We start from the raw sequence: 24,578 nt of genomic DNA on the forward strand, positions 1-24,578 counted from the left end.
AGTTGGCACTTCAGCACTGCGTTGTCATTGGGCCCAGGCGAAGGTCCTTCGTCAGATCTGGATACAGCCTGAATCCGGCAGGCTGCGGGAAAACCTTGGGATAAACAAAGACACTAAAATTAGCGTAGATGCCATTCTTCTTATGATGTAACGAGTACATCAGGATTTATGTGAAGTGTTCCTGGTTCCGGCTGACCTAATCTATGCAGCCTAACATTGAATTATAGAAGTCTATAATGTATTATGTAAATGCTAGGTCAAAGAGATGTGTCTTTAATCTAGCTTTGAACTGACAGAGTGTGTCTGCTTCCCGGACAATGTTAGGAAGACTGTTCCAAAGTTTTGGTGCTAAATAGGAAAAGGATCTACCGCCAGCAGTCGATTTTGATATTCTAGGTATTATTAACTGGCCGGAATTTTGAGATTGCAATAGACGTGAAGGACTATAATGCGTATAAACCTGTAATTATCTTTGGTAGTTAAGTTTAATGGTTTACATTAAATTACATTGAAGCAAGTAAATTAAATTACATACACTAGACCAACAATCTCAAAGAGAGATCCACTAGTCAGCAAAGTCACTGTAACCATGGAAAAAGAAATGCTCCCAAAATAGCTCGGCAGTGACCCCACGCCCACACTGAATGTGACAAACAAATATATGGTATTTTACGTTTATTGTAATTGACTTTACTTAGTTTTCTTATACCTAATTTTTCCAGTTTTCATAAATTTGCTTCAAATAGTTTGTAATGTTTGCATTTCATCTTTGAGCTAGTTGGTATGATTCATGGCTTAGAACTCTTTATTGAATTTTGTATTAATGCCTGGAGAAAAGTGAATGAGATACAACAAAAAAGTGGATGGTCAATGTTTTACTGTTTATGTGCACTTCTCATTTAAATAACGATTGTTATTTAAAAAATGCATCTTCTTCTTATATCTCTTAGGTGGTAACAGCTCTGGGTCGTGTTTGGCATCCGGAGCATTTTGTTTGCTCTGAGTGTGAGTGTGAGCTTGGCAATTGTAATTTCTTTGAGAAAGATGGTCGACCATACTGTGAGCCCGACTACTTCACCCTGTACTCACCTCACTGCGCACAATGCAACAAGCCCATACTCAATGTAGGTATACATTTCAGTGTTATATTCACGAGTTCACACTTACAAATACTGTAAGTCAGATAGAATAAATGCGTATTTGGCGTGCTGTCTGAGGAGAGGGTTCCAGGCTCGGTATTCGGCCCGAACCCAGAGTACTCCCCCCGTATTCCTGGCTGTGAAAGAATAAGCCAAGAGTGAGGAGTCGGGGTGGTGGAGGGATGCTGAAAACTGTCAAGGAATGTTAGGCGAGCTGACAGAGTGAATATATATATATATATATATATATATATATATATATATATATATATATATGCTTCCTCTCATGCTGATTGTTTGATGACAAGTTGATTGGATTGATTATTTGAACGTGCTCCTCCCTAACTTTGTTTATGAAACATCATTTTAAGAATGGCGCTATAAGTTCTGTAGGAGCATGTTCATTTAATCCAACAAATCACAATGCTAGAGCAAGCATGTATCTAAACTCTTGCAACAATTTTTCCAGCAACCCAGTTCCTCTTTCACCCCAACTCTTCCTTACATTTAGCCCCTGTTTCCATATGTTTTGGTCGAATAGATCACAAGTGGACAAGGGAGACATATCCATTTAAACCTGGCATTTTAATTTGTCTCGTTTGTCCACCTTCGACCGCTTCTGTCCTGATTACTTCGAGGGGAACGTCTATGGGTCCCTTTGTTTCAGTCAAGTTTAAATGCCATCTGACAAGCGTGTTTCTCAATAACACGTCCCACAATGAATACGCAGTTCAGTAGGTGGTCTTTAGTGGCTGTTCGAATGCAGTCAACCACATGAGCGTTTCCACTGCGAAAGCAATCCGGTCCAATGCATTTTTGAATGCGTGGTTGAAAGAGGACAAGCTCAAAACTTTTTACACTTTGTGTATTTAGCGTCGCCCACTTGTGATCCGATCGTCCAAAACACATCTTAATACCAGGTATAAACAGGACTCTAGTTATTGTAAATATTATTTAAGTAAATCCAGGGGGTACTTGGGTTGCATCTTGATCTCCAGCCCTCAATTATGGACAGCAAGCCAAATCTGTTTACCTTCATTTCAGATCAAGGATAATAATAACATGCCAACTCCTAAAATTCATTTTAATGCTAGCTTAGCAATTCTCATTTGACTGGAGAGCAGAGACAACATGAAATCCTGTCCTGACCTCTGTGATGAAGGAGCTTATGAATGACTTGTGAAAAAATAATAATAATTTATCTTGTTTAATACTTGCTATATCCAGCAAAGTAAACCATCAGATTGAAAGGTGATTCTCACAAAACTGATTTCTGCAAGCTTTTTTCGAGGTAAATTTAAGTGTTTTTCCAAAAAAGGACACTCCAAAAGGACATCAAAAAAACAAATCAAATAAGGAGTCCATGAAATTCATAAATGTATGCACCCCAAAGCACCCATGAAAAAAAACATTACAGATTTTTTTTTTCAGAATTCACAGTGTATAGTTTATGTGTACAGTGCAACAGCAAATGGCTTGTTTACATTTTAGACATGTCAAGTTGCAATACCAAACAAGACCACATGGAGATGCCAAAAAAAAAAAAAAACCTGACTGCATATACCTACTACAGTACACGGATCCATTCAGAATACCTAAACACAGCAACAAACACATTAAATCAACATTATCCTGACTGTGTGCGTAAACAACTTTAATGAACTGTGTCTGTACATCGAGAGGTCTGTCCATCGTTTGCACATCAATATAACAGACTCGCGTGTGCTTACTGTATGACTCCTGTACGTCTCCGCAATTGTCTTCACCTTGATTGCAATCTTCATCCATCAAAACTTTACTAGTGAGATGTTTTTTTATTTTTTATTATTAACAGAAAATCATTTTACAGATATTTGAAAATACAAGAACAGACATAAATGTAACAAACAATTGCACACTAGAGGGGGCTTATTGTAGATCTAAATAAAGATATTGAAACATTACACATTTTAAAGTTTTAAATGCTTTTTGTTTTATAAAAAAAATTATTGAGTCAATATAATGTTCCTGTCACGTTTCTGTTTGTGTTTGGACTGTTTTTGTGGTTTGTATTCAGTTCATCATTAATTCATCTGTCTCACCTGTGCCCTGTTAATCACCTCATTTAGTTATCTCGTTTGTTTTGACCCAGCTGTGTCATATTTCCCTGATCTGTTTCCTTGTGTATTTAAGCCCTGTGTATTCCTTCAGTCTTGGTCGGTTGTTGAAGTGTCAAGGTCAGTGTTGAATGTCATTGTATTCCTGAGTACTCCTGTAATCTGTGTTTGTGAATAAACCAGATGTATTGAAATCCTGTCTCCTCGTCTTCAACCTGCAATACCCTGACAGAACGACCGACCCAAAAAAACTAAACATGGAGCAAGGGAAGTTGTCTTTGGAGGAGTATGTGGAAAAATTCCTCGTCTACTATCAAGATGTGAATAAAGATCTTGAAATTCTAAAGATGGTGTTTTGGAGCGGGTTGAGCAGTCCACTTGAACAGACGTTGTTGTTGGATGATCTTCATCTCCCCTTCACTGAGTTCATCGACCGCACCCTGTGGGTGTGTGGCTCTTCCCTCACAGTGGGAGTCGTGGACGATCCTCTCATCCAGCCTGACCCTCTCGTCCAGCCCGATTTCCACCTCCCGTTGGATCTCCCAGTCAAGTCTCTAGTCGCCTGCCCAGTAAAGCCAGAACCTGAGCCAGTCATCTGCACAACTGAGCTTATCTCCAGGGATGATGACTTCTCCGATCTCCCTCTCATCGGCCCAGCTGATCCAGAGCCAGTCGCATGCACAGCTGATCCAGAGCCTGACGCCTGCACAGCCGACCCAGAGCCATCATTCGCTGCAGCGCCCCCTCGCTCTCATAAACGGAGGAGGAAGAGGACTTCCTGCATTCCCCAAATTCTGGAGGCCATCCCTGAGCAGTCTGCTCTTCATGTCTGTTCTGTTGAGGTTGAAGAGGCTACCCTTTCCCTGTATGTTGCTGCTATTATGTGTGTCTTGGCCGCACATGCCTCCCTGTCGGCTACCTCAGCTCCATCCTCTCCTGAGTCACATGTTTCCACCCTCAGTCCAGCCGAGCCTGCACTTCACGCCGGTCCAGCCGAGCCTGCACTTCACGCCAGTCCAGTCGAGCCTGAGACTGAGAGTGTCATGCCCGCCGAGCCAGAGTCTGTGATGGTCCGGTGCCTGCTCCAGTCTATGACTCCGTAGCTGTCCCCAAGAAAATTTTGGGCGGGGGGCAGTAGGTCCCACGATTGGACCATGGAGGCCGCGCCGCCATGGTCTCCTGATCAGCCAGCTCCCGAAGGGTCGTCTCCGCCATGGCCGCCTGAAGGGTCGCCTCCGTCATGGCCACCCGAAGGGTCATCTCCGCCATCAGTGACGTCCTGAAGCCCCTGATCCCTGCCTCCCGGTCCCTAGTCAGGACGCCCACCCCCCCTCCCCATTGATGTTTTGAGACGAGAGGACGCGCCTTCGGGGAGGGGGGAGTACGGTCACGTTTCTGTTTGGACTTTTTGTGATTTTTGTATTCAGTTCATCATTAATTCATCTGTCTCACCTGTGCCCTGTTAATCACCTCTCACTCACCATTTAGTTATCTCATTTGTTTTGCCCCAGCTGTGTCATATTTCCCTGATCTGTTTCCTTGTGTATTTAAGCCCTGTGTGTTCCTTCAGTCTTGGTCGGTCATTGAAGTGTCAAGGTCAGTGTTGAATGTCATTGTATTCCTGAGTTTCCTAAGTTCCTGAGTATTCCTGTAATCTGTGTTTGTGAATAAACCAGATGTATTGAAATCCTGTCTCCTCGTCTTCAACCTGCAGTACCCTGACAGTTCCATTTATTTCCTGAAATATATAAAACAGGGTTTTTTTTTTTACAGTGAAACTTACATTTGTGACCATGGAGTTTTAAATAATAAAGAAAATGTATTATATAAACCTGACTGCGCTTGTCTCTACAGTTCTCCAAAAGACCAACTAATAAATGTTTCCATAACACAAATTGACCATCAATATTATTTGTAATAAAATCACAAACATTTTGCCAAAATGGTCTTATGAATGTGCAGTGCCTAAACAAATGAACCACCGTTTCAGGGCAACCATCACAAAAAAGTGCAATTAAAATCAATATCTCCTTTGAATTTGATAAAGTAATGTTTCGCTGGGTAAATATTATGTATAATTTTAAATAATACCTCTTGGACTTTGTAATTGTTTAGGTATAAGCCAAACCTTTTTCCAAACAATATTGTCTGTCAAACGATTCCATTATGAGTAAATATAAGGCAAAGGCACAATGTTTCTTTGAAATAATGCTCTTATTGATCTGTTTTGTGAGTTAAGGGAAAACAAATATTACCTACATAAAAACGTTATGGGGAAGAACGTCTTTGTTTGACCGGTTTGTGAACACATGTGGCAAACACACCAAAGAATTTGGCTTTAAATAACCTCTGATGATGATGTAATCAGAATGCGCATGTCAGAGGCTATAAATAGATGTGTGACAGGTGTGCTCATCAGGTTGTTTTTTCTGAAGAACGTCCTGAACACGCCCTCAGTGCGGCAATGAAGCACAGCATCCATCTCATTCTCATTCCGCTTTTTCAGGGAGCAGGGTTACAGTCAAGTAACCTGAGACGTTCCCTTTCAAAAGCTACTCTCAATGCTGCGCTTGATTTAAAGCCCTGTAGACCTTATGCGCCAAAGAAAAATGCGCGCAGCCATTTTTAGAATATTGTCTTTGAACTTCCATTTTAGCGGTAGCTCTGTATATTTCTATCGCATCGCTGTGGAAAAGTAATTAGCTGGTGAAGTGGATTTACTTATTGTAGAGTTAAAGGAGAAGTTCACTTTTAAAAAAAACTTTTGCTGATAATTTACTCATCCCCATGTCATCCAAGATGTCCATGTCTTTCTTTCTTCAGTCGAAAAGAAATTAAGGTTTTTGATGAAAACATTCCAGGATTTTCCCCCATATAATGGACTCTAATGGGACCCAAACGGTTCAAGGTCCAAATGACAGTTTCAGTGCAGCTTCAAAGGGCTTTAAACGATACCAGACGATGAATAAGGGTCTTATCTAGCGAAACGATCAGTCATTTCCAAAATAAAGAAAAAAGTTTAAGTTTTTATAAGCACAAACGCTCGCCTTGCTCTGTTCTGTGATGCGCGTTGGTGACGTCACGTAATACGCAATTACGTTAAAAAGGTCAAGCTTGACGTAGGCGGAAGTACCGTGTCAGTGTTTACAAATGCGCGGAAGGAGTACCATATATACATATTCATATGTCTTTGTGTCAGTTTATCGTTTAAAATGCCCGTTTCGTGTGCGTATCCTGGGTGTTTTAATATTAAAAGGCCTAAAAGAACATTTTCGTCAGGACAGACATTTTTGACTTTTCATAGATTTCCTACACACAATCCTGAGCGATTGAAACTGTGGTTGCTCGCGCTGCACTTGTATATCAACACACCCGAACATGCTCTAATATGTAAGAGAGTGTGCAGTGATAATTTTTTCGAGGATGATTTCAAACCCTCCCAGCAAGGACATCGCCGTTATCTGAAAGCGTCGGCTGTGCCCAATACGTTTTTACAGCAAATAGAGGTATGTATGTTTTTTTTTACTATATTAGATGCATTGACGTTTTTTTCTCGTCAATGTGTTTCATAACGTGTGAATGTTTATCACTAATATCTTCCTATTACTGTAGACGTGTTAAAATGTTTGTTTGTTTTTTTACTCCTAAGTATCCGTCTCGTGGAAATTTAGAGTCTCCAGCAAAAGACAGTAGCACTGAGCTGGAGGTCCAGGAAGCAGTAGAGTTTTTGGCTAATGTTCCACAGTCAACACCAGTAAAGCAACAGGACTTTGATCCAGGAACTACCACGAGGCAGTTTGCAGATGCTCCGTCTAAACTTCGTTTACTGCTCACAAGTCCTGAAAGTGTTAGAAACAGGAAAACACCCTCATCATCTGGAATATATTTTGCCCACCCTGCAATACACTCCAACCAGACTGTAAGTACCATAATTTGTTACCAGTTTACAAAGTGAAATTATGGTAAATTATGCTTTTGTGTTAGTCATTTGGAAAAATATAATTTCTAAAAATGTAGTATTTAATATTTTGATGATGTTGTATCATTAAAAATGCACAGATATACTGTAATAAATGTATTAAACATACTATTTACATTACAAATTTATATTCAGTTTTATTATAAACCAAATTTAATCCATTTAATTTCATAGCCCCCTGTGTATAATCAACCAGAACAGATTAGAAGAAAGTTTGGCACTTGATGTTAGCCTGCTTTCCATAGAACCTCAATCGGACAAAGATCTTAGTTTTCAGCCACTGAGTTCAACATCAACGTCTACAACAAATTCAGAAGAAGAGGAATGTGAAAAGCATTGGAAACAGAAAAAATGGATTGTCAACGAGCCCAATGTCATGGAGCTGTTTAAAAGATGTCAAGAATGTGGATCAGTAATAACAAAGACCGCAAAAGCAACAGTGGGAAGTGTTCTCCGTGTTCACTGGGAATGTGAAAAAAAAAGTTCATGCAGTGATGTTAGGGGAATGCCAGCTAATAATCTTCTTGTTTCTGCATGCACACTATTCACTGGAGCAACATATACAGACATCGCTGATTGGGACACTTTGCTCAACCTTCAAATACCCCATAAAACCACTTACTTTGACATTCAGTCTTCCTACCTTACTCCAGTCATTGATGAAGAATATAAAGAACAACAGAAAGCAGCAATTAATGACTTACATTTATAAACTGAACTCTGTAATCCAGTTCATTTGTCCGGAGATGGGAGGTCAGACAGGCAAGTAAATGTAGTATTTTTTTTTTTTTTTTTTTTTTGACAATTTTAGAAAATTTTAACACACTTAAATGTTTTGTACTTGTGGTTCTTTTAGCCCTGGATTTTCGGCCAAATACAATACGTACAGTTTCATGGATGACACAACAGACAAGATTGTTCACTTTGAATTGGTGCAGGTCAGTTTACATGGCATAATTCTACATCCCGTTTGTTATTAATTTTAAGTAACTTTAGTGGGTGTTCAGTATTTTAAAGTCAAGTACAGTAACATTACTGGCAGTTTTTGCAATGTTATGATCAATATAAAATGGTTTTAAAAGTAAAAAAAGATGTTGTTTGTTTTGAACATCAATGAAAATACACACACTCCTTGTTTATCTAGCATGGTATTGCATTTCAGGTTACAGAAGCATCTTGTTCTGTGGCCATGGAGCCAGTAGGATTCAAGAGGGCTGTGAACACAATACAAGAACAAGGAATCAAAATCGATGTGCTGACCACAGACAGATCGCCATCTATTAGAAAGATTATGCGTGTAGAATATCCCAACATTCACCACGAATTTGATATTTGGCATGTAGTCAAAGGTAACTGTCTCACAAGAGACTGAGAAAGAGATATTAATTATGAATTATCCAAAAGGCAACACAGTCTAAAGCTTATTTATTCCTATGTAGGAATATACAATGTGTTGTTTTCATGCATTTAAAAAATTGCTACAATAAACCGTGAAGTACTAGATTAACCTTGGTATGCACTATATTGTCAATCCTTTTTAATTATTTTATAATTAAAATTATATTTTTTTAGGACTTTCCAAAAAGTTGTGCTCCATATCAAGATACAAGGACAATCGAGAGCTGCAGCCATGGACACGAAGTATTTGCAACCATTTATGGTATTGCTCTGCAACTTGTGGAGGCGACCCTGACGTAAGTTCTGTAATGTTTTAATATTAAGTTCTTTATACACACACACAAATTTTACTTTGTTCTTTAGAGAAAGCTAATTTTTTTTGTTTTTGTAAGTTTTTAAATATTGGGGTTGCTGGACCATAAACATCTATTTTTCTATGTTTATAATTTATATATTTGTATAATAATTACTTTGAGTATTCATGTATTTATACAGGAACTGATCGAGAATTGGAAGTCCATACTTTATCACATTACAGGTGTGCACAGTTGGTTTGAAGAAGGAAAGCAGAAAAAATGTGTACACAATGATCTCAGTCCAGAACAGCAACGCAAAAAAAAAAAGGCTTGGAAAAGACTCGCGTGCCTTCCACACACTGCAGAGTCTTGTTCTGGACAAAGGACTTCAAAAGGATTTGAGGCAAATGGCTCTTTTCAAACACACTGGTAAGTTATTTATATATACATAGTAATGTACATACACATGTACATGTAGGTACACCGTATACAATTTTTCTTTTATCTTTAGGACAACTGGAGGTGTTTCATTCTGTCCTACTGAAATACTGCCCAAAGAACCTGCATTTTCATTATGTGTCCATGGTTGCACGAACACAACTCGCTATCCTTGACCATAATGAAAATGTAGGTCGTCAGCAAGCAACAACCACTACTGGTAAGTTGAAAACAACATATTGTGTGTAACTACTTAAGATTTTTCTATATGTTGTGTGATGACAATAGATCTAAGTTAATCAAGTTGAGAATCAAATGTGAACATTCTATTATAGTAATGTAATCAATACAAATCGTGTAATTTATTGTTTTGTTTCATCTATTTTCTTTTATTATAGGTGTATCTCGGTACAAAGTGGTTTTCCCCAAACATACCAAAGAATGGGTAGCCAAACCGATTTTTAAACAAACCACTCAAAAATTCAGAGAGTCTCTGGTTGAGAAAGTTGTACAGCGGCGGCTGGACACCAACTTTGTTTACAAGGAAAGTTCTTGTCATTTGACTCATCATCACCCATTGCCACAGAACATAGCCCTAACACCAAGGCCTGACAAGCAAGAAGTAATTGCAAAGCGTTTATCACAATTTGGACACTAATTTACTTTAAAAATGTTGAAGTCTTTTATAGTTTTTTTTTAATAGTTTTTCTGATTTTTTTTCTTATTGAGGTAAAAACAGAAAACACAGTTGGTGAAACAAACAAAATATTTATGGTGTTAGTGTGAAATATATGGTCCTTACTGATGGCACCCCACATCAGTTGTAATTAAACAGAAACGATTGTATTTCTCAAATTTGTTTTATTCTTCCAAAATAAACATTTGTGTGAGACATCAATAAGTATGTAGTGTTGATGTATATACAACAACAAATAACATTGACTATGCAAAAAAAAAACTATAGCAATTACAGTAACAAAAATACTAACCAAGCCACAACAAATTATAATGTATATAAAAAATTTAACATTGTAATTCAAGTTGTATTTCAAATTATTATTCCTACAAAAGACCAAAAGCCTCTTCTGCTTCTCTGAAGCCTACATACTGTCCTGATGGAGAAGGGTATGACAGTCTGATGGCACTGACAACACAGGATGGAAGAACCCTCCTGTTGCGTCTTCCCAATCTCTCCCCTTTCAGCATCCATTCCAGAACTATCCGGTATGCCACCAGCCTATATTGACTGTAAAATAAAAGAAATGTGTGCAGTCAATAACTTTTAAATATTTAACGTTAAAATATGAAAACCGATAACATATGCTTATGTAATAATCATACTACACGCGATACTTACTCAACTGTTAGGGTGCCACCAGGTCCTTGGGGCCTCGGACGGCGTCTCCAGTTAATTTTGGGCAAACTAAAAAACGCCTCTAACACGCTGTTGCTCAGTAACGGTGGAAATCCATTTTTTTGGGTAATGCAGCGAGATGTAAACAGGGTCTCACCAGCTGACTCAATGATTGATTCTAATGGCGGGATAGAAATGGTCCAGTCGTGGCAGCATTGAGATTCTTCCTCTGTTGGCAATGGTTGGCATTTGCCACATGTGCACCACCATGTCTCGTTAGATCTTCGTCTGCCCGATGCTTGAGAGGTGTGTGTCGCCGCAGCAGTCTCGTCCATCTGCCTAATTTCTTCCTCTGTGCATTCCGGTTCAAAAAGGTAGGGCAGGGCGAAAAACTCCATCTCATCTTCTCCTCTAAGTTCAAAATCGTCCGACATCGTTGTTTTACCTTTTAACTTCCTTTTTTTTGTAAACGGCGTTTAACTTTCTTTGCATGTTCAACTTGTAAACACTGACACGGTACTTCCGCCTACGTCAAGCTTGACCTTTTCAACGTAATTGCGTATTACGTGACGTCACCAACGCGCATCACAGAACAGAGCAAGGCGAGCGTTTGTGCTTATAAAACTTAAACTTTTTTCTTTATTTTGGAAATGACCGATCGTTTCGCTAGATAAGACCCTTATTCATCGTCTGGTATCGTTTAAAGCCCTTTGAAGCTGCACTGAAACTGTCATTTGGACCTTGAACCGTTTGGGTCCCATTAGAGTCCATTATATGGGGGAAAATCCTGGAATGTTTTCATCAAAAACATTAATTTCTTTTCGACTGAAGAAAGAAAGACATGGACATCTTGGATGACATGGGGGTGAGTAAATTATCAGCAAAAGTTTTTTTAAAAGTGAACTTCTCCTTTAACGAAAGTTATCACGAGCATTGTAATGTTTAAAGCAGATGTTTTAACATATGTCAGTAGACCGGGAAGATTTTAAAACGGGCAGTTCATTCATAAATTCTTAAGATCGCTGTGGAAATACAAACCGGAAGACAAAAGACAACAAGCGCAGCGCTGAAAAGGGGTAGGGCTACATAAGGTCTATAGGGAACGAGAATTCCAACGGCGCTGCTGCACTGGAAGAGTCTGGACCCCTCAAGGTTGTGTAGTGTGTGCACACAAACACAAGAAGGGTCTCAGACATGAGCTTGGGATGCCGACTCAAGGACGTGAGAGCCCGGAGTAATGTGAACATCCAAACTGTAGAATCTGATAAATGTATGCGGATAGGACCAGCATCACATACTTGCTGCAATGGGGAGCCTCTTGCTAAAGCCCTGGACGATGCAACCCCCTTGGTAGAATGAGCCCCAATAATAATAATAATAATAATAATAATAATAATAATAATAATAATAATAATAATAATAATTATGTTTAATTTACAGCGCCTTTCCCAAGCTCAAGGACGCTTCACAATAAAAGTACAGAACAAACAATCAGTTCATATATAAATGGACAATAGACATTTGCCCAGTCCAAGAAATGAGTGATTGCAGTTGCATATCGCATTGCAGTTGGAATACAAAAACAAAAACAAACAAAAAAAAAAACATTATAACACTATTTACAGACAGCATAGAAGGTGGGCAGTTGAAGCAAAGGTCAGATGCAAAAGACTAATGGTACATAAGGAAACATTATGATTGTAATACAGAGTTATGGAAATTTTTTAAGAAAAACATGTTATGACTGATAATACTGTTTAAACAAATGGGTTATGAGTTTAGACTTAAATTCATGCAGCGTGGTTGTTGTCCTAAGAGCCAGGGGAAGAGAGTTCCATTGCTTAAGGGCTACAACGGAGAAAGACCTGCCACCCATAGATGAAAGACGGAATCTCGGCTCACAGAGGAGTTCAAAGCCAGAAGATCGGAGAGGTCGAGGGGGAATATAAGGAGAAAGTAAGTCAGAGAGATAGGAAGGAGCAAGACCATTGAGTGACTTAAAGGTAAGCAGAAGAATTTTGTTAGTAATATGAGAAGACATGGGTAGCCAGTGGAGGTTGAACAGAATTGGAGTTATATGAGCAGATCGTTTAGTGTAAGTTAGCAATCTTGCGGCAGAGTTTTGAATATATTGCAAACGTGAGATAGAGTGTGCTGGTAGTCCATAAAAAAGAACATTACAGTAGTCTAGGCGAGATGTGGGTAAGGGGTCGAAGATGAAGCTTGACTGTGCGCCTCATAGGCTTAGGCGATAGCATCATAGTCTGTTTTGTGGTGGCCACCCCCGGTTACGGCCCCCATGACAAATGAACAGCTCCTCTGACTTACGCCACTGGCTAGTGCAGTTGACGTAAATCTGAAGAGCACGAACTGGACACAGTAAGTGGAGTTTCACCTGCTCCGGCAAAGTGAATGGCGGGGGACAGAAGGCTTCAAGGACGACCGGATGTATGGTCGAAAATGTAACTTTTGGGAGATAGTCTGGGTGAGAGTGCAAAACAGCCTTAACTAGTCCAGGGGCAAAGTCTAAGCAGGATGGCAAAACCAAGAGAGCCTGCAAATCCCCAATCCTCTTTAGTGACGAGATAGCTATAAGGAAAACCATTTTTAGAGTCAGAAGCTTGACCGGCGCTGACTCTAGTGGTTCAAATGGGTTGTCGACTAACCCCTCAAGGACCATGGCTAAGTCCCATAAAGGAACTTTGACTCTGACAGGAGGCCTCAGTCGCCTGGCTCCATGAATGAAGCAAGTGGTCAAAGGGTGTCTCCCCTCCAAAACCTCATCAATCAGAGTGTGGCAAGCTGCAATGGCGGCCACAAAAACTCTGAGAGTAGCAGGACATGTGCCTGCTGACAACTATTCCTGCAAAAACTCCAGCACTGAAACAATCTGGCAGTGGTCTGGGTCTGTATGATGTGTTGCACACCCCCTTTCAAAGACGCGCCACTTAAGGGCGTACATTCTTCTGGTGGAAGGAACCCTAGTAGAATGGTCTCAATCACATCCGCTGGAAGTCCAGCATCTCTCAGGCGGTCTCCATTAGGGGCCAGACATGAAGATTCCATAGCTCTGGCCAGGGATGGAATATCGTCCCCTGTGACTGAGACAGAAGGTGTCTCCTGTTTGGTATCGCCAACGGAGAGCCATCGAGGAGATATATTATTTCTGAGAACCAGACTCTGGTCGGCCAATGAGGCGCTATTAGCAAGAGGCATGACCCTTGTTGACAGACCTTCGCCAGGACTCCCAGGAGCAGGGCGATCGGTGGGATCGCATATAGACGCTTCCTGGGCCATGCATGGGCCATGGCGTCCAGACCCAGGGGGGCTGGAGGAGTCCGTGAAAAGTAGTGGGGACATTGCACTGTTAGAAGCAAAAAGGTCCACCTCTGCTTCGTAATATCTTTCCCAGATCTTACTGACCACATCGGGATGAAGCTTCCAATCCCCGTCTGTGACCTCCTGTCTGGACAATAGATCTGCTCCTACATTTGTGCTTCCAGGAATGTAAATCGCCCTGAGGGACAGGAACTTGTCCTGAGCCCAAAGCAGAACCTGTCACGCTATTGACACACAATTTTAAACTCATTGAAATTCTCTATATCTGCATTTAGTTTGTGAAGATTATTTGCACTATTTTCACTCAGTATATTTTCCTCAAGTTGTATAACATTATTTGCACCGTTTGTTCATTTACAGTCTATTTTATTGCACTGTTAGTACAAGACAGTTGCCACTACTTGTTACATTGTTTGCATTTGTTGTTCATGTTCAAATGATAATGTATTTTTTTGAAGAAAAATGTTTGCTTCAGTGTTCTATAATTATATAATAATTCTTCTCAAATGCGACCCAGGCCACTTGGGTATGTGGTCCAAATCCGATACGTATCCGATCTTTTGAAATGCAACTTCAGTCTGAACGGCCAGGTCGCATGTATCCGACCCGCACGTCATTGATACACTACAAACGTCATAATTCTGCGTTGAAGTAGTCGTCGGTTTGAAAACGGACTGCATATTCGTCGAGCTGAGGTAAATCTGCCGAACGGGTCGACCTCGACGAGCCAGTTAATTAAAAAAATAAATAAAAGCCCACGGCCACCATCATGATATATCCAATGTGAATAAGAGTAGACTAACGTTATGTTAACTTATTTGTGCTGCTATTAGATAGGTCAGCGGCTGCTGTCTGGCTCTTGTGTAACGGTCGTTGCACGTGCTCGTGTGTTGTGTGTGTGTGTGAGTGAATCACAGTTAGTTGAAGTTTAGCTACTTCCGCAAACAACAAGTGACGTCGTTGACCGTTGAGTACTCCTTTGCGCATGCGGGTCACTTCTGGGTCATTTCACGTTCACACAGGAGATCACAAAAGGTCCCATTTAATTGGAAATGTGAACGGCCTTGCAAAAAAATAGAATATTTTCAAAAAATCGGAATTGAGCATTAAGCCCTGCAGTGTGAACGCAGCCAAAATCTATATAGAGCAGCTGATTGGTTTCTGTTGCATCAGTGGTCAATGAGTTGCGGCTTAACTTTTAAACAAATACCGGTTGTGTTGCTGTTAGCAGTCTCCTTCTTCTGCTCCTCCACATTCCAGAGCACAGTGATAGTGAGAAACAGAGATTTTATAAAATAATGTATATTTCACACAAATAATATAATATACAATAATATAAAATAACATCTTACTGAAACCAATTCTTTCAGTTTTAGATAAACAAAAGAATAAAAAAATCATTACATAAAACATTCTCTTCTTTAAAAGAATATAAATAATTATACATAATATAAAATAAAGATCTTACTAAAACCTCACACAAAAAGTTGAAATAAATGTAGAACTATCCAGTTTAAATAAAATGGATTCACAAAAAAAAAATGCAATGAGTTAAATGTTTATAGAGTTGAAGAAAAAACATAGGCCTACATGTTATGAAACAATCAGTTAAATGTTTAGAGAGTTGAAGAAAAAACATACAGCTCACGAAACAACGCAATGTATGAAACGGGTTCACGAAAATAAAAACTCATCTTACATGTTTAGAAATCAGGGCCCTCTGGCCTCTCTTTACACCAGCGTTTGGCCTGCGGAGCTTTCAAAAAGCACCAGCCAAAGGGTGTGTGTGTGTGTGTGTGTGTGTGTGTGTCAAGAGAGTCACACAAATTCAGCGATCAGGATATCAGGTGCTGAGTTTATTTATAAGAAGTATAATCTTAAAAGTTTAAATGATATCTTTTAAAAACAAAAGACTGTTTAAATAAAATCTTTAAAGTTTGAATACATACGCATCTTCTATTTACCTTTTAGAAGATTACTGTAATGATTTTGTTTAAATTGAACCTAAGGTATAATTGTTATTAAACAATGTCTGTTCAAAAACTTTAGATGGTTGAAAAACTGTACTTAGTCGTCTTAAATCTCATTTATGTGAAAAGATTCAATCAGCATTTTTTTTTTTTTTTTTTGTCCATGCTGGGGTTTAGATTTTTATGGTGGGGGCTTTTCATAGCCATAATGATTTTTGTACCGTAACTGCATATTCTATCCCGTACACCTAAACACGACCATCACAGAAACCTACATTTGTACATTTTCAAAAATGAAATAAATAAATAAATAATTAAATACAATGTAAACAAAGTTTTAGCTAAATAAATATATAAATAAAAACACCTTACATTTTTAGAGAGTCACAAAAGTCATCTCACACCTGTGAAATGTTCAATAATTCCTTAAGTTGTATCTGTGAGAAAATGACCACATAGGCCTATCTTCAGAGAGAGCAACAATGAAAACATTTAGAAACTGTGAACCTGTAACCTGTAACTGTAATGTTAGTCTGCTAACGCCTTTCCAGAGCCAAAGTTTTGTTCGTACTAAATTTATTTCAAAGCATAATCGTAAAAGTTTAAATGTGATCTTTTAAAATGAAAGACTGTTTTAGTCTGAAGTTTAAAGTTCTTAACTTTCTTTCTTTAAAAAATCTTTAAAGTTTGAATACATTCATATCTTCTATTTATCTTTTAGAAGTTTACTGTAATGATTTTGTCTAACGGTGACCTAAAGTATAATTGTTATTAAACAATGTCTGTTCAAAAACATTAGAGTCCAGGGAACGGAGACGCCTCGTTGGCGGAGTTCCCCTGACGAATTGGGATCACGCTAGGGAGACCAATTGCCTTCGAGTGAATTAAAACGAGCCAATGAACATTGGCATGCAAGGTTTGCATTCCGCGGCCCGCCTACCAGTGCGGGTATAAGGCGGAATCAAGCGCATACACAAACGCTTTTCGCTGAGGAGCCGAACGGTGTTCAGTCCTCCGCGAAGTTACAGCAGCATGGCGACGGGACGAGGCGTCTCCGTTCCCTGGACTCAGGGAACGAGGGTTACCATACGTAACCGAGACGTTCCCTTTCGTCAGCAGGGAACTCCGACGCCTCGTCGGGGGAGTTCCCCTGACGAATTGGGATCCCTACCAAAACGCCATGGTGCTGGCCCCTTCCAGCGCCCAGCTAAGCTACAGCCCTGCAGCAGTTTCCAGAAATTTTGCGGGAGCTAGCTAGGGAATCACACTGCTGTTCCGCAAGACCCAATCAGTGGATATTGGATAACACTGGGAAAGCGTGTCCGACCCCAAGGATATAATAGGGGGGGAACGCTGCGGAAGCTGAGGCAGCCTAGAGGAAGGCCCTCAATACACATATGTACTAACCATGTAGGGTAGTGAAACATATGGCAGTCCTTGAAGGTAGTCCCAGTCCGGAGGAGTGAGGAGCATACTCAACAAGGACGACAGAATGAGTCTGTCAAGGGGAAGACACGGCTGAACTGCACGTGGCAATCATGGGTCGCCGCAGGGACCACTGGAAAAACACCCAGTCTACTAGCAACTCCTTACTGAAGGTAGCAGACCTGGTGCCGGGCGGTCCGCAACGCCTGGCACCGGAGGGGGTGATGGAGGAACTCACGAGGTTAGCCGTTTGTTGGGTAACCAACAGAGAAAAAAGACGCACGTATCCGCTCACGGAATGGCGTCGCAAGCCGACACACCTATTCCCTCTAATTACTGGCCGTATCAAGTACTCGGGAGGAAACAGGTTCCACAAGTAGGCTATAAAACCTAGCGAACGTGTTCGGTGTCGCCCAGCCCGCAGCTCTACAAATGTCTGTTAGCGAGGCGCCTTGTGCCAGAGCCCAAGAAGCGGCAACACTCCTAGCGGAGTGAGCCCGCAACCTGGGTGGGCAGGGCTCACCCTGGGACTCATAAGCCCTGGTGATAGCATCCACTAGCCAGTGGGCTAACCTCTGCTTGGAGACAGCCTTCCCCTTCTGCTGGCCTCCATAAGAAACAAAGAGCTGATCTGAGGTCCTAAAGCTTTGCGTTCTGTCTATATAACCCGGAGGGCCCGGACGGGACAGAGAAAAGCTAGGGCTGGGTCTGCCTCCTCCTGGGGCAGCGCTTGCAGGTTCACTACCTGGTCCGCGAAGGGAGTGGTAGGAACCTTGGGCACATATCCGAGCCGGGGTCTCAACACAACGTGAGAAAGGCCGGGCCCGAACTCTAGGCACGATTCGTCGACCGAAAAAGCCTGCAGATCCCCCACCCTCTTGAAAGAAGCCAATGCTAACAGGAGTGCTGTCTTAATGGACAGGATATTAAGCTCGACTGTCAGCAAAGGCTCAAAAGGAGGACTTTGGAGCGCTTTGAGCACTAAAGTTAAGTCCCAAGAGGGTACAGGGTGCAAGTAGCGAGGTGGATTTAGCCTCCTAGCACCCTTGAGGAATCTGATGACCAGGTCGTGCTTCCCCACGGACTTACCTTCAACTACATCGTGATGCGCGGCTATTGCGGCAACATACACTTTGAGGGTGGAGGGAGACAGCCTTCGCTCCAACCCCTGTTGTAGGAAGGAGAGCACTACACCGATCGGGCAAGTTCGTGGGTTCTCCCCGTAGGAAGAACAGCAGCCGACGAACAGGTTCCACTTCAGAGCATAGAGGCGCCTCGTAGAGGGGGCTCTAGCTGAAGAGATGGTAGCTACCACTGCCTGTGGTAGGCCATCTAGAACCTCCGCGTCCCGTCCAGGGACCAGACATGGATTTTCCAGAGGTCTGGACGCGGGTGCCATAGGGTGCCCCGTCTCTGAGAAAGAAGGTCGTTCCTCAGAGGAATCGGCCAAGGAGGGGCTGTCGCGAGGAGCATGAGTTCTGGGAACCAAGTCCGGGTTGGCCAATACGGGGCCACCAAAAGGACTTGCTCCTCGTCCTCCCTGACCTTGCACAGAGTTTGTGCAAGAAGGCTCACTGGGGGAAACGCATATTTGCGTAGGTCCCGGGGCCAGCTGTGTGCCAGGGCATCTGTGCCGAGAGTCCCTTCGGTCAGGGAGTAATACCACTGGCAATGGGTCGTGTCCGGAGAGGCAAACAGGTCTACCTGTGCGGCTTCGAAGATTCGCCAGATCAGCTGGACCACCTGGGGATGAAGTCGCCATTCACCCGGAAGGGGGGACCGACGTGAAAGTTCGTCGGCCACACGATTGAGCTCCCCGGGGACATGAACGGCACGAAGCGACCTCAGATGCTTCTGACTCCATAGGAGGAGGTGGGAGGCGAGTCGCGACATACGACGGGAGCGTAGACCACCTTGTCTGTTGATGTACGCAACGGTCGCAGTGCTGTCCGTACGGACCAGTACGTGTTTGTGTCTGAGAAACCCCTTGAGGCAACACAAAGCTAGGTGTACTGCTTGCAACTCTAGGCAGTTGATGTGCCAATGCAGCTGGGGCCCCGTCCACAGACCCGAGACTGCATGCCCTCTGTACGTGGCCCCCCAGCCCTTGGCAGAAGCATCTGTGAAAACCACAGCATGCCTGGAAACCTGGACTAGGGGCACTCCAGCCCGTAGAAACCCAGGATCCAACCAAGGGGAGAAGGTTTGGCGACAGCTCGGGGTGACTTTGACCCGGAACTTGCCACTCTGCCACGCCCACCTCGGGACTCGATCGCGAAGCCAGTGCTGGAGCAGTCTCATATACAACAGGCCGAGCGGCGTTACTGCGGCTGCGGCTGCCATATGCCCCAGGAGCCTCTGAAATTGTTTCAGTGGAACCGCTGACTTGCCTCGAAAAGACTTGAGGCAGTTGAGCACTGACTGGACGCGTTCCTCCGTGAGGCGCGCAGTCTGGGCGACCGAGTCCAGCTCCATACCGAGATAAGAGATCCTTTGCACAGGGGAGAGTTTGCTCTTGTCCCAGTTGACCTGAAGCCCCAACTGACTGAGGTGCCGGAGCACCATGTCCCTGTGATCGCACAACACATCTCGCGAGTGTGCCAGAATGAGCCAGTCGTCGAGGTAGTTGAGAATGCGAACGCCTTGTTCTCTCATGGGAACAATGGCCGCCTCCGCGACTTTCGTGAAGACACGGGGCGACAGGGCCAGCCCGAAGGGTAGGACCTTGTACTGATATGCTCGACCCTCGAAAGCAAACCGAAGGAACGGACTGTGTCGAGGAAGAATCGAGACATGAAAGTACGCGTCCTTCAGGTCGATCGCTGCAAACCAATACTGGGGACGGATGCACTCGAAAATGCGTTTCTGCGTGAGCATCTTGAACGGGAGCTTGTGCAGGGCCCGATTCAATACTCGCAGATCCAGGATTGGCCGTAACCCACCGCCTTTCTTGGGTACAATGAAGTAAGGGCTGTAAAACCCTGACCTCATATCGGCTGGAGGGACCGGCTTGATCGCGTCCTTCACCAGTAGGTCGTCGATCTCTTTCCGCAAGACCGGGGCATCCAGTGGACGCACATGGGTGAAGTGGACGCCCCTGAACTTGGGAGGCCGGCGTGCAAATTGAATTGCATAGCCGAGCCGGTTGGTGCGGATGAGCCAGCGCGACGGACTCGGGAGCTCTAACCAGGCTCTGAGAAACCGCCGCAACGAGCCCACCCACACGACCGGCGTACCCGCGGAGAGGCAGCGAGGTGGAGGGCAGGGACACGGCTCTGGTGGCATTGTGGCGGCCGAGAGCGGGGTCTGGGTGTGTATTTGAACAACACCTACCTGCCTCCACCGGGGGACAGACGGCAGAGAAGACCCGAGAGTGTTCTGCTGCGGTCTGTCGCCTGGCGAGGGAAGGGGAGGAGACAAGGAGCAAGGTCCGAGGGCGGCTGCTGGTCTCGCCTTCCCGCCCAGCGACAGACAGGAGTGGCGTGACCGAGGTGGCGCCACTGCTATCTGAGAGCTGGGGAGAGAGGACTGACAGTGGCGAGACCCGAGGGTGGCGCACACTGACGTCCTACTCTTGAGCAGGAGAGACTGCATGTTCGGCAATCCCAACCGTGAATGACCCAGAGGAGGAAGAAACTGCTCTTTTTTAGGTTTTGGGTACCACCGACCAGCTGGTCGGCGGCGGAACAGAAACTAGAAAAATTTAACAAAGGATTCTCCACCCGGCCCTCCTCCGGGGGAAGGAGTGGTGATGACACACACTCCCAAAGAGCAGTTTTCGTCACACTCTCTGGGTCGCTCCTCTCAGGGTCATTTCCCCTCCTTTTGCTGGGGGGGAAACGAACTCCGAGCGGGCTGGTTTTAAGGCGCTTCTGGACCACAGTGTGGACATCGTCTGACCGAAGGCCAGCGCTGTGACTAATCATGGTCAGTCATAAAGCGCAGCTCTACTCCGAGTCAGAACTACCCACGTGCACTGAATGTGCAGGGGTAGTGAGAGAGGAAAAACTTCTGCAGATTTAGGCATGTTTGGCTTGCCATATTGGCACCAAAATACTTCCATACTGCCAAAATTTTTCACACACATCTAGGCACTTTAGACCCAGGAAGTGTGGCTGTCAAGTCTGAACCTTCAGCATGAGAACACACCATTACAGTAGGAACTCAGCATCATTTTCAGAGTATAACAGCCCTCTCTCCGATGTAGCAATCGACATCTGTCCTCCCCTGGGGCCCCGAATGAAATGCTTGGTCCCTCATGATAAGGACCAAAATCCCACTCAAAGCCTCGACGGCACACGGCACGCTGAGCGGCTCAAGCCTTTACAAGAAAGGGGAGGCGAACAACGTGCCGACGTGGTCATGCACTCATGAGAGAACATGAACCACCCATGAACGCCGTCTCAACACACTGATTAGGCATGTGAAACAGCGATCATGGCCGTCAACCAGGCATGCAAGACAGTGAACGTGGCCATCCCTGGCACACGGCACGCTGAGCGTTCAAGCCCTCAGGCAAGACGAACAACGTGCCGACGTGGTCATGCTCTCATGTAGAGCACACAAACCACCCACGAACACAGTCTCAGCATGTTTGTGATGCGCTAGAGGAGTGGGAAGCTCGTGAGGGTCTTTCACCTGGCGAGACATTCCGCACTGTAACCCTCAGATCACCAATGTTATTTGCCAAAGTAGCCCTCTCCTGGTGCACCAGAAGAGAAACTAGATCGGGAAACAAGCAAAGGGACTCACCTCATAGAGGCACGCGAGTCTTGATCTTGACCACGCATCTTGAGCGCCGAATGACGCGCGCTGGGTTGCCGTGACAACCCACGCTGTCAACCGGCGCTCGACGGCACACGGCACGCTGAGCGGCTCGAGCCTTTAAAAAGGGGAGACGAACAACGTGCCGACGTGGTCATGCACTCATGAGAGAACATGAACCACCCACGAACGCAGTCTCACACACTGATTAGGCATGTGAAACAATGAACGTGGCCGTCAAATAAGGACAGGAACAATCGCATCCAGAAACACACGAGTGAAACGTCATCCTGAAAAGGACGCGATCTTCACTCGTGTTGCTCTTTCAGAAAGAAATTACTCTCTTTATTGTGCTGAAGCACACAGGGACCCAACGCGACGACACAGCGGGGAACCGTTTACCAGCTGTAAAAACAGCTTTTGAATTAACAGCGTGTAGACGCAGCCGGCAGACAGGAAATCGCGCGGTCGCTGAAACGCCGTCTCACCAACACAGAGAGGTCCCTTCCCGAAACAGCAGACTCGTAGAGCGTAAGATAAATACAATCTTAAAACTCATTCACTCAGAGAGGACACAACCGGTCGGCTCCGAAGCAGAAAGCGTTTGTGTATGCGCTTGATTCCGCCTTATACCCGCACTGGTAGGCGGGCCGCGGAATGCAAACCTTGCATGCCAATGTTCATTGGCTCGTTTTAATTCACTCGAAGGCAATTGGTCTCCCTAGCGTGATCCCAATTCGTCAGGGGAACTCCCCCGACGAGGCGTCGGAGTTCCCTGCTGACGAAAGGGAACTGTATTTAGTCGTCTTAAATCAGCATTTTTTGTCCATGCGGGGTTTAAATTTTTATGGTCTGGGCTTTCCATAGCCATAATGATTTTTGTACCGTAACTGCATATTCTATCCCGTACACCTAAACACGACCATCACAGAAACCTACATTTGTAAATTGTCAAAAATGAAATAAATAATTTAATATCATTTCTAAGCTGTTTTGTGCGCGCACACATTATTTTACACACTCTATTTTAAATGCAATTATTATTAATAAAATATATAACCAATGAATAATTACATATGTTACTAAAATGTATTTAAAAAATGTAAGCAAAGTTTTAGCTAAATAAATATATAAATAAAAACACCTTACATTTCCAGAGAGGTGAAGTAGTTCTTTATGCAACGATAAAAATCAATCCAAAAAGCAAATAGTTTAAGTTGTCATAAACAAAACAAAACAGCCCAAAATCCTTCAGAGATAAACTACAGTGTGAAATAAATGTTCCAGACCCTCACAGAGACAAGAGGACTTACAGACCAGATGAGCCTCGGGAGATAATGTCACAGTAAATCTAGTCCGCGTTCCAGAGTACATCCAGAGTTTTATACTAAATTCATTTAAAAGCATAACCTTAAAAGTTTAAATTAAATATGTCAATAAAATCGTATCTTCTCTTTATCTTCTTTGAAGACTTATGTATTATTTTTACTAAACCGCGTCTGTTCAAAAACTTTATATGGTTGAAAAAATGTACTTAGGCGTCTTAGATCTTATTTATACAAAAATATTTCAAACAGTGTTTTTGTCCATACAACATGTTGTCAAAGTTTGTCACAATGTTTTGTTGTTGTTGTTGTGTTGTTTTTAAGAAATCCGAGGACTCCACATTGCTCTTATTTAGACTAAGTTGTATCATTTGGAAAATCACCATACAATTATATTTCCATCTGTGGGTGGCTGAAGGATTTCCTTGTAGTTTATGAGTCTCTGAGCTGATGTGTTTAAATCATGTGTCGTCTCGATCTGCCAGATCTCATGTTCTCTATTGATGGGGTCAGTCTCATCATTGATGATAAACAGTTCAGTGTAGATCTTGTTTAGAGAGACCGACTGTGGTGCACTTCCCTCCAAAGTCCTCTCAGCGTCACGCAGCATTCTTGATTTCATCTCATTCCTTACATTCGGAAGAATTTCTAAAAATCAGGACACAGTTGGATAGTCATATTATTAACAGGAGCATCACGCTTATGAATGCACAGTGTTCTACAACAAGAGATCTTACCATGTTCATTTACCGAGGTAGAGTGAGACACCTGAAAAACAAAACAAAAAATACTCATACATAAATATATATAACATACACAAATCATTTCTTAACTAAGCAACTGTTTCTTAAATGATCAGACACTCACCACATTAAAGTTAACATCACCATATATTGTCTTTTCTACAATGATTGGAGCAAATATTGTCCCACCATTCTTCTGGTCAATTGTGAAGTTAAGCTGATTAGGGATCTGAATTAATTAATGAATGAATTAATTAATTAGTTGTTAGGGTTAGATACACCTGCAAATGCATTCATACACCTGTTCACCTG

The 24,578-nt window shown here is 43.0% G+C and overlaps 1 protein-coding gene and 1 long non-coding RNA gene across 7 annotated transcripts in view; both read left to right on the forward strand.

The window, feature by feature from the left end:
* The window catches only part of LOC308706464 (transforming growth factor beta-1-induced transcript 1 protein-like), a 216,039-nt gene that overhangs the window by 156,869 nt on the left and 34,592 nt on the right, over window positions 1–24,578 (forward strand). For all 6 annotated transcript variants that reach the window (XM_081392121.1, XM_081392122.1, XM_081392119.1 and 3 more), the window contains one exon: window positions 951–1,124. In XM_081392121.1, the coding sequence (XP_081248247.1) occupies window positions 951–1,124 (174 nt within the window). The remainder of the gene's footprint in view (window positions 1–950; window positions 1,125–24,578) is intronic.
* On the forward strand, window positions 5,294–10,320 carry LOC308706466. Its single transcript, XR_014032037.1, has 8 exons — window positions 5,294–7,154; window positions 7,389–7,976; window positions 8,071–8,152; window positions 8,377–8,563; window positions 8,787–8,908; window positions 9,108–9,337; window positions 9,420–9,566; window positions 9,745–10,320. It is a non-coding gene; the product is annotated as an uncharacterized lncRNA (long non-coding RNA).

This window comes from Scardinius erythrophthalmus, assembly GCF_964197995.2.
Source record: "Scardinius erythrophthalmus genome assembly, chromosome: 18".
Classification (NCBI taxonomy): domain Eukaryota; kingdom Metazoa; phylum Chordata; class Actinopteri; order Cypriniformes; family Leuciscidae; genus Scardinius; species Scardinius erythrophthalmus.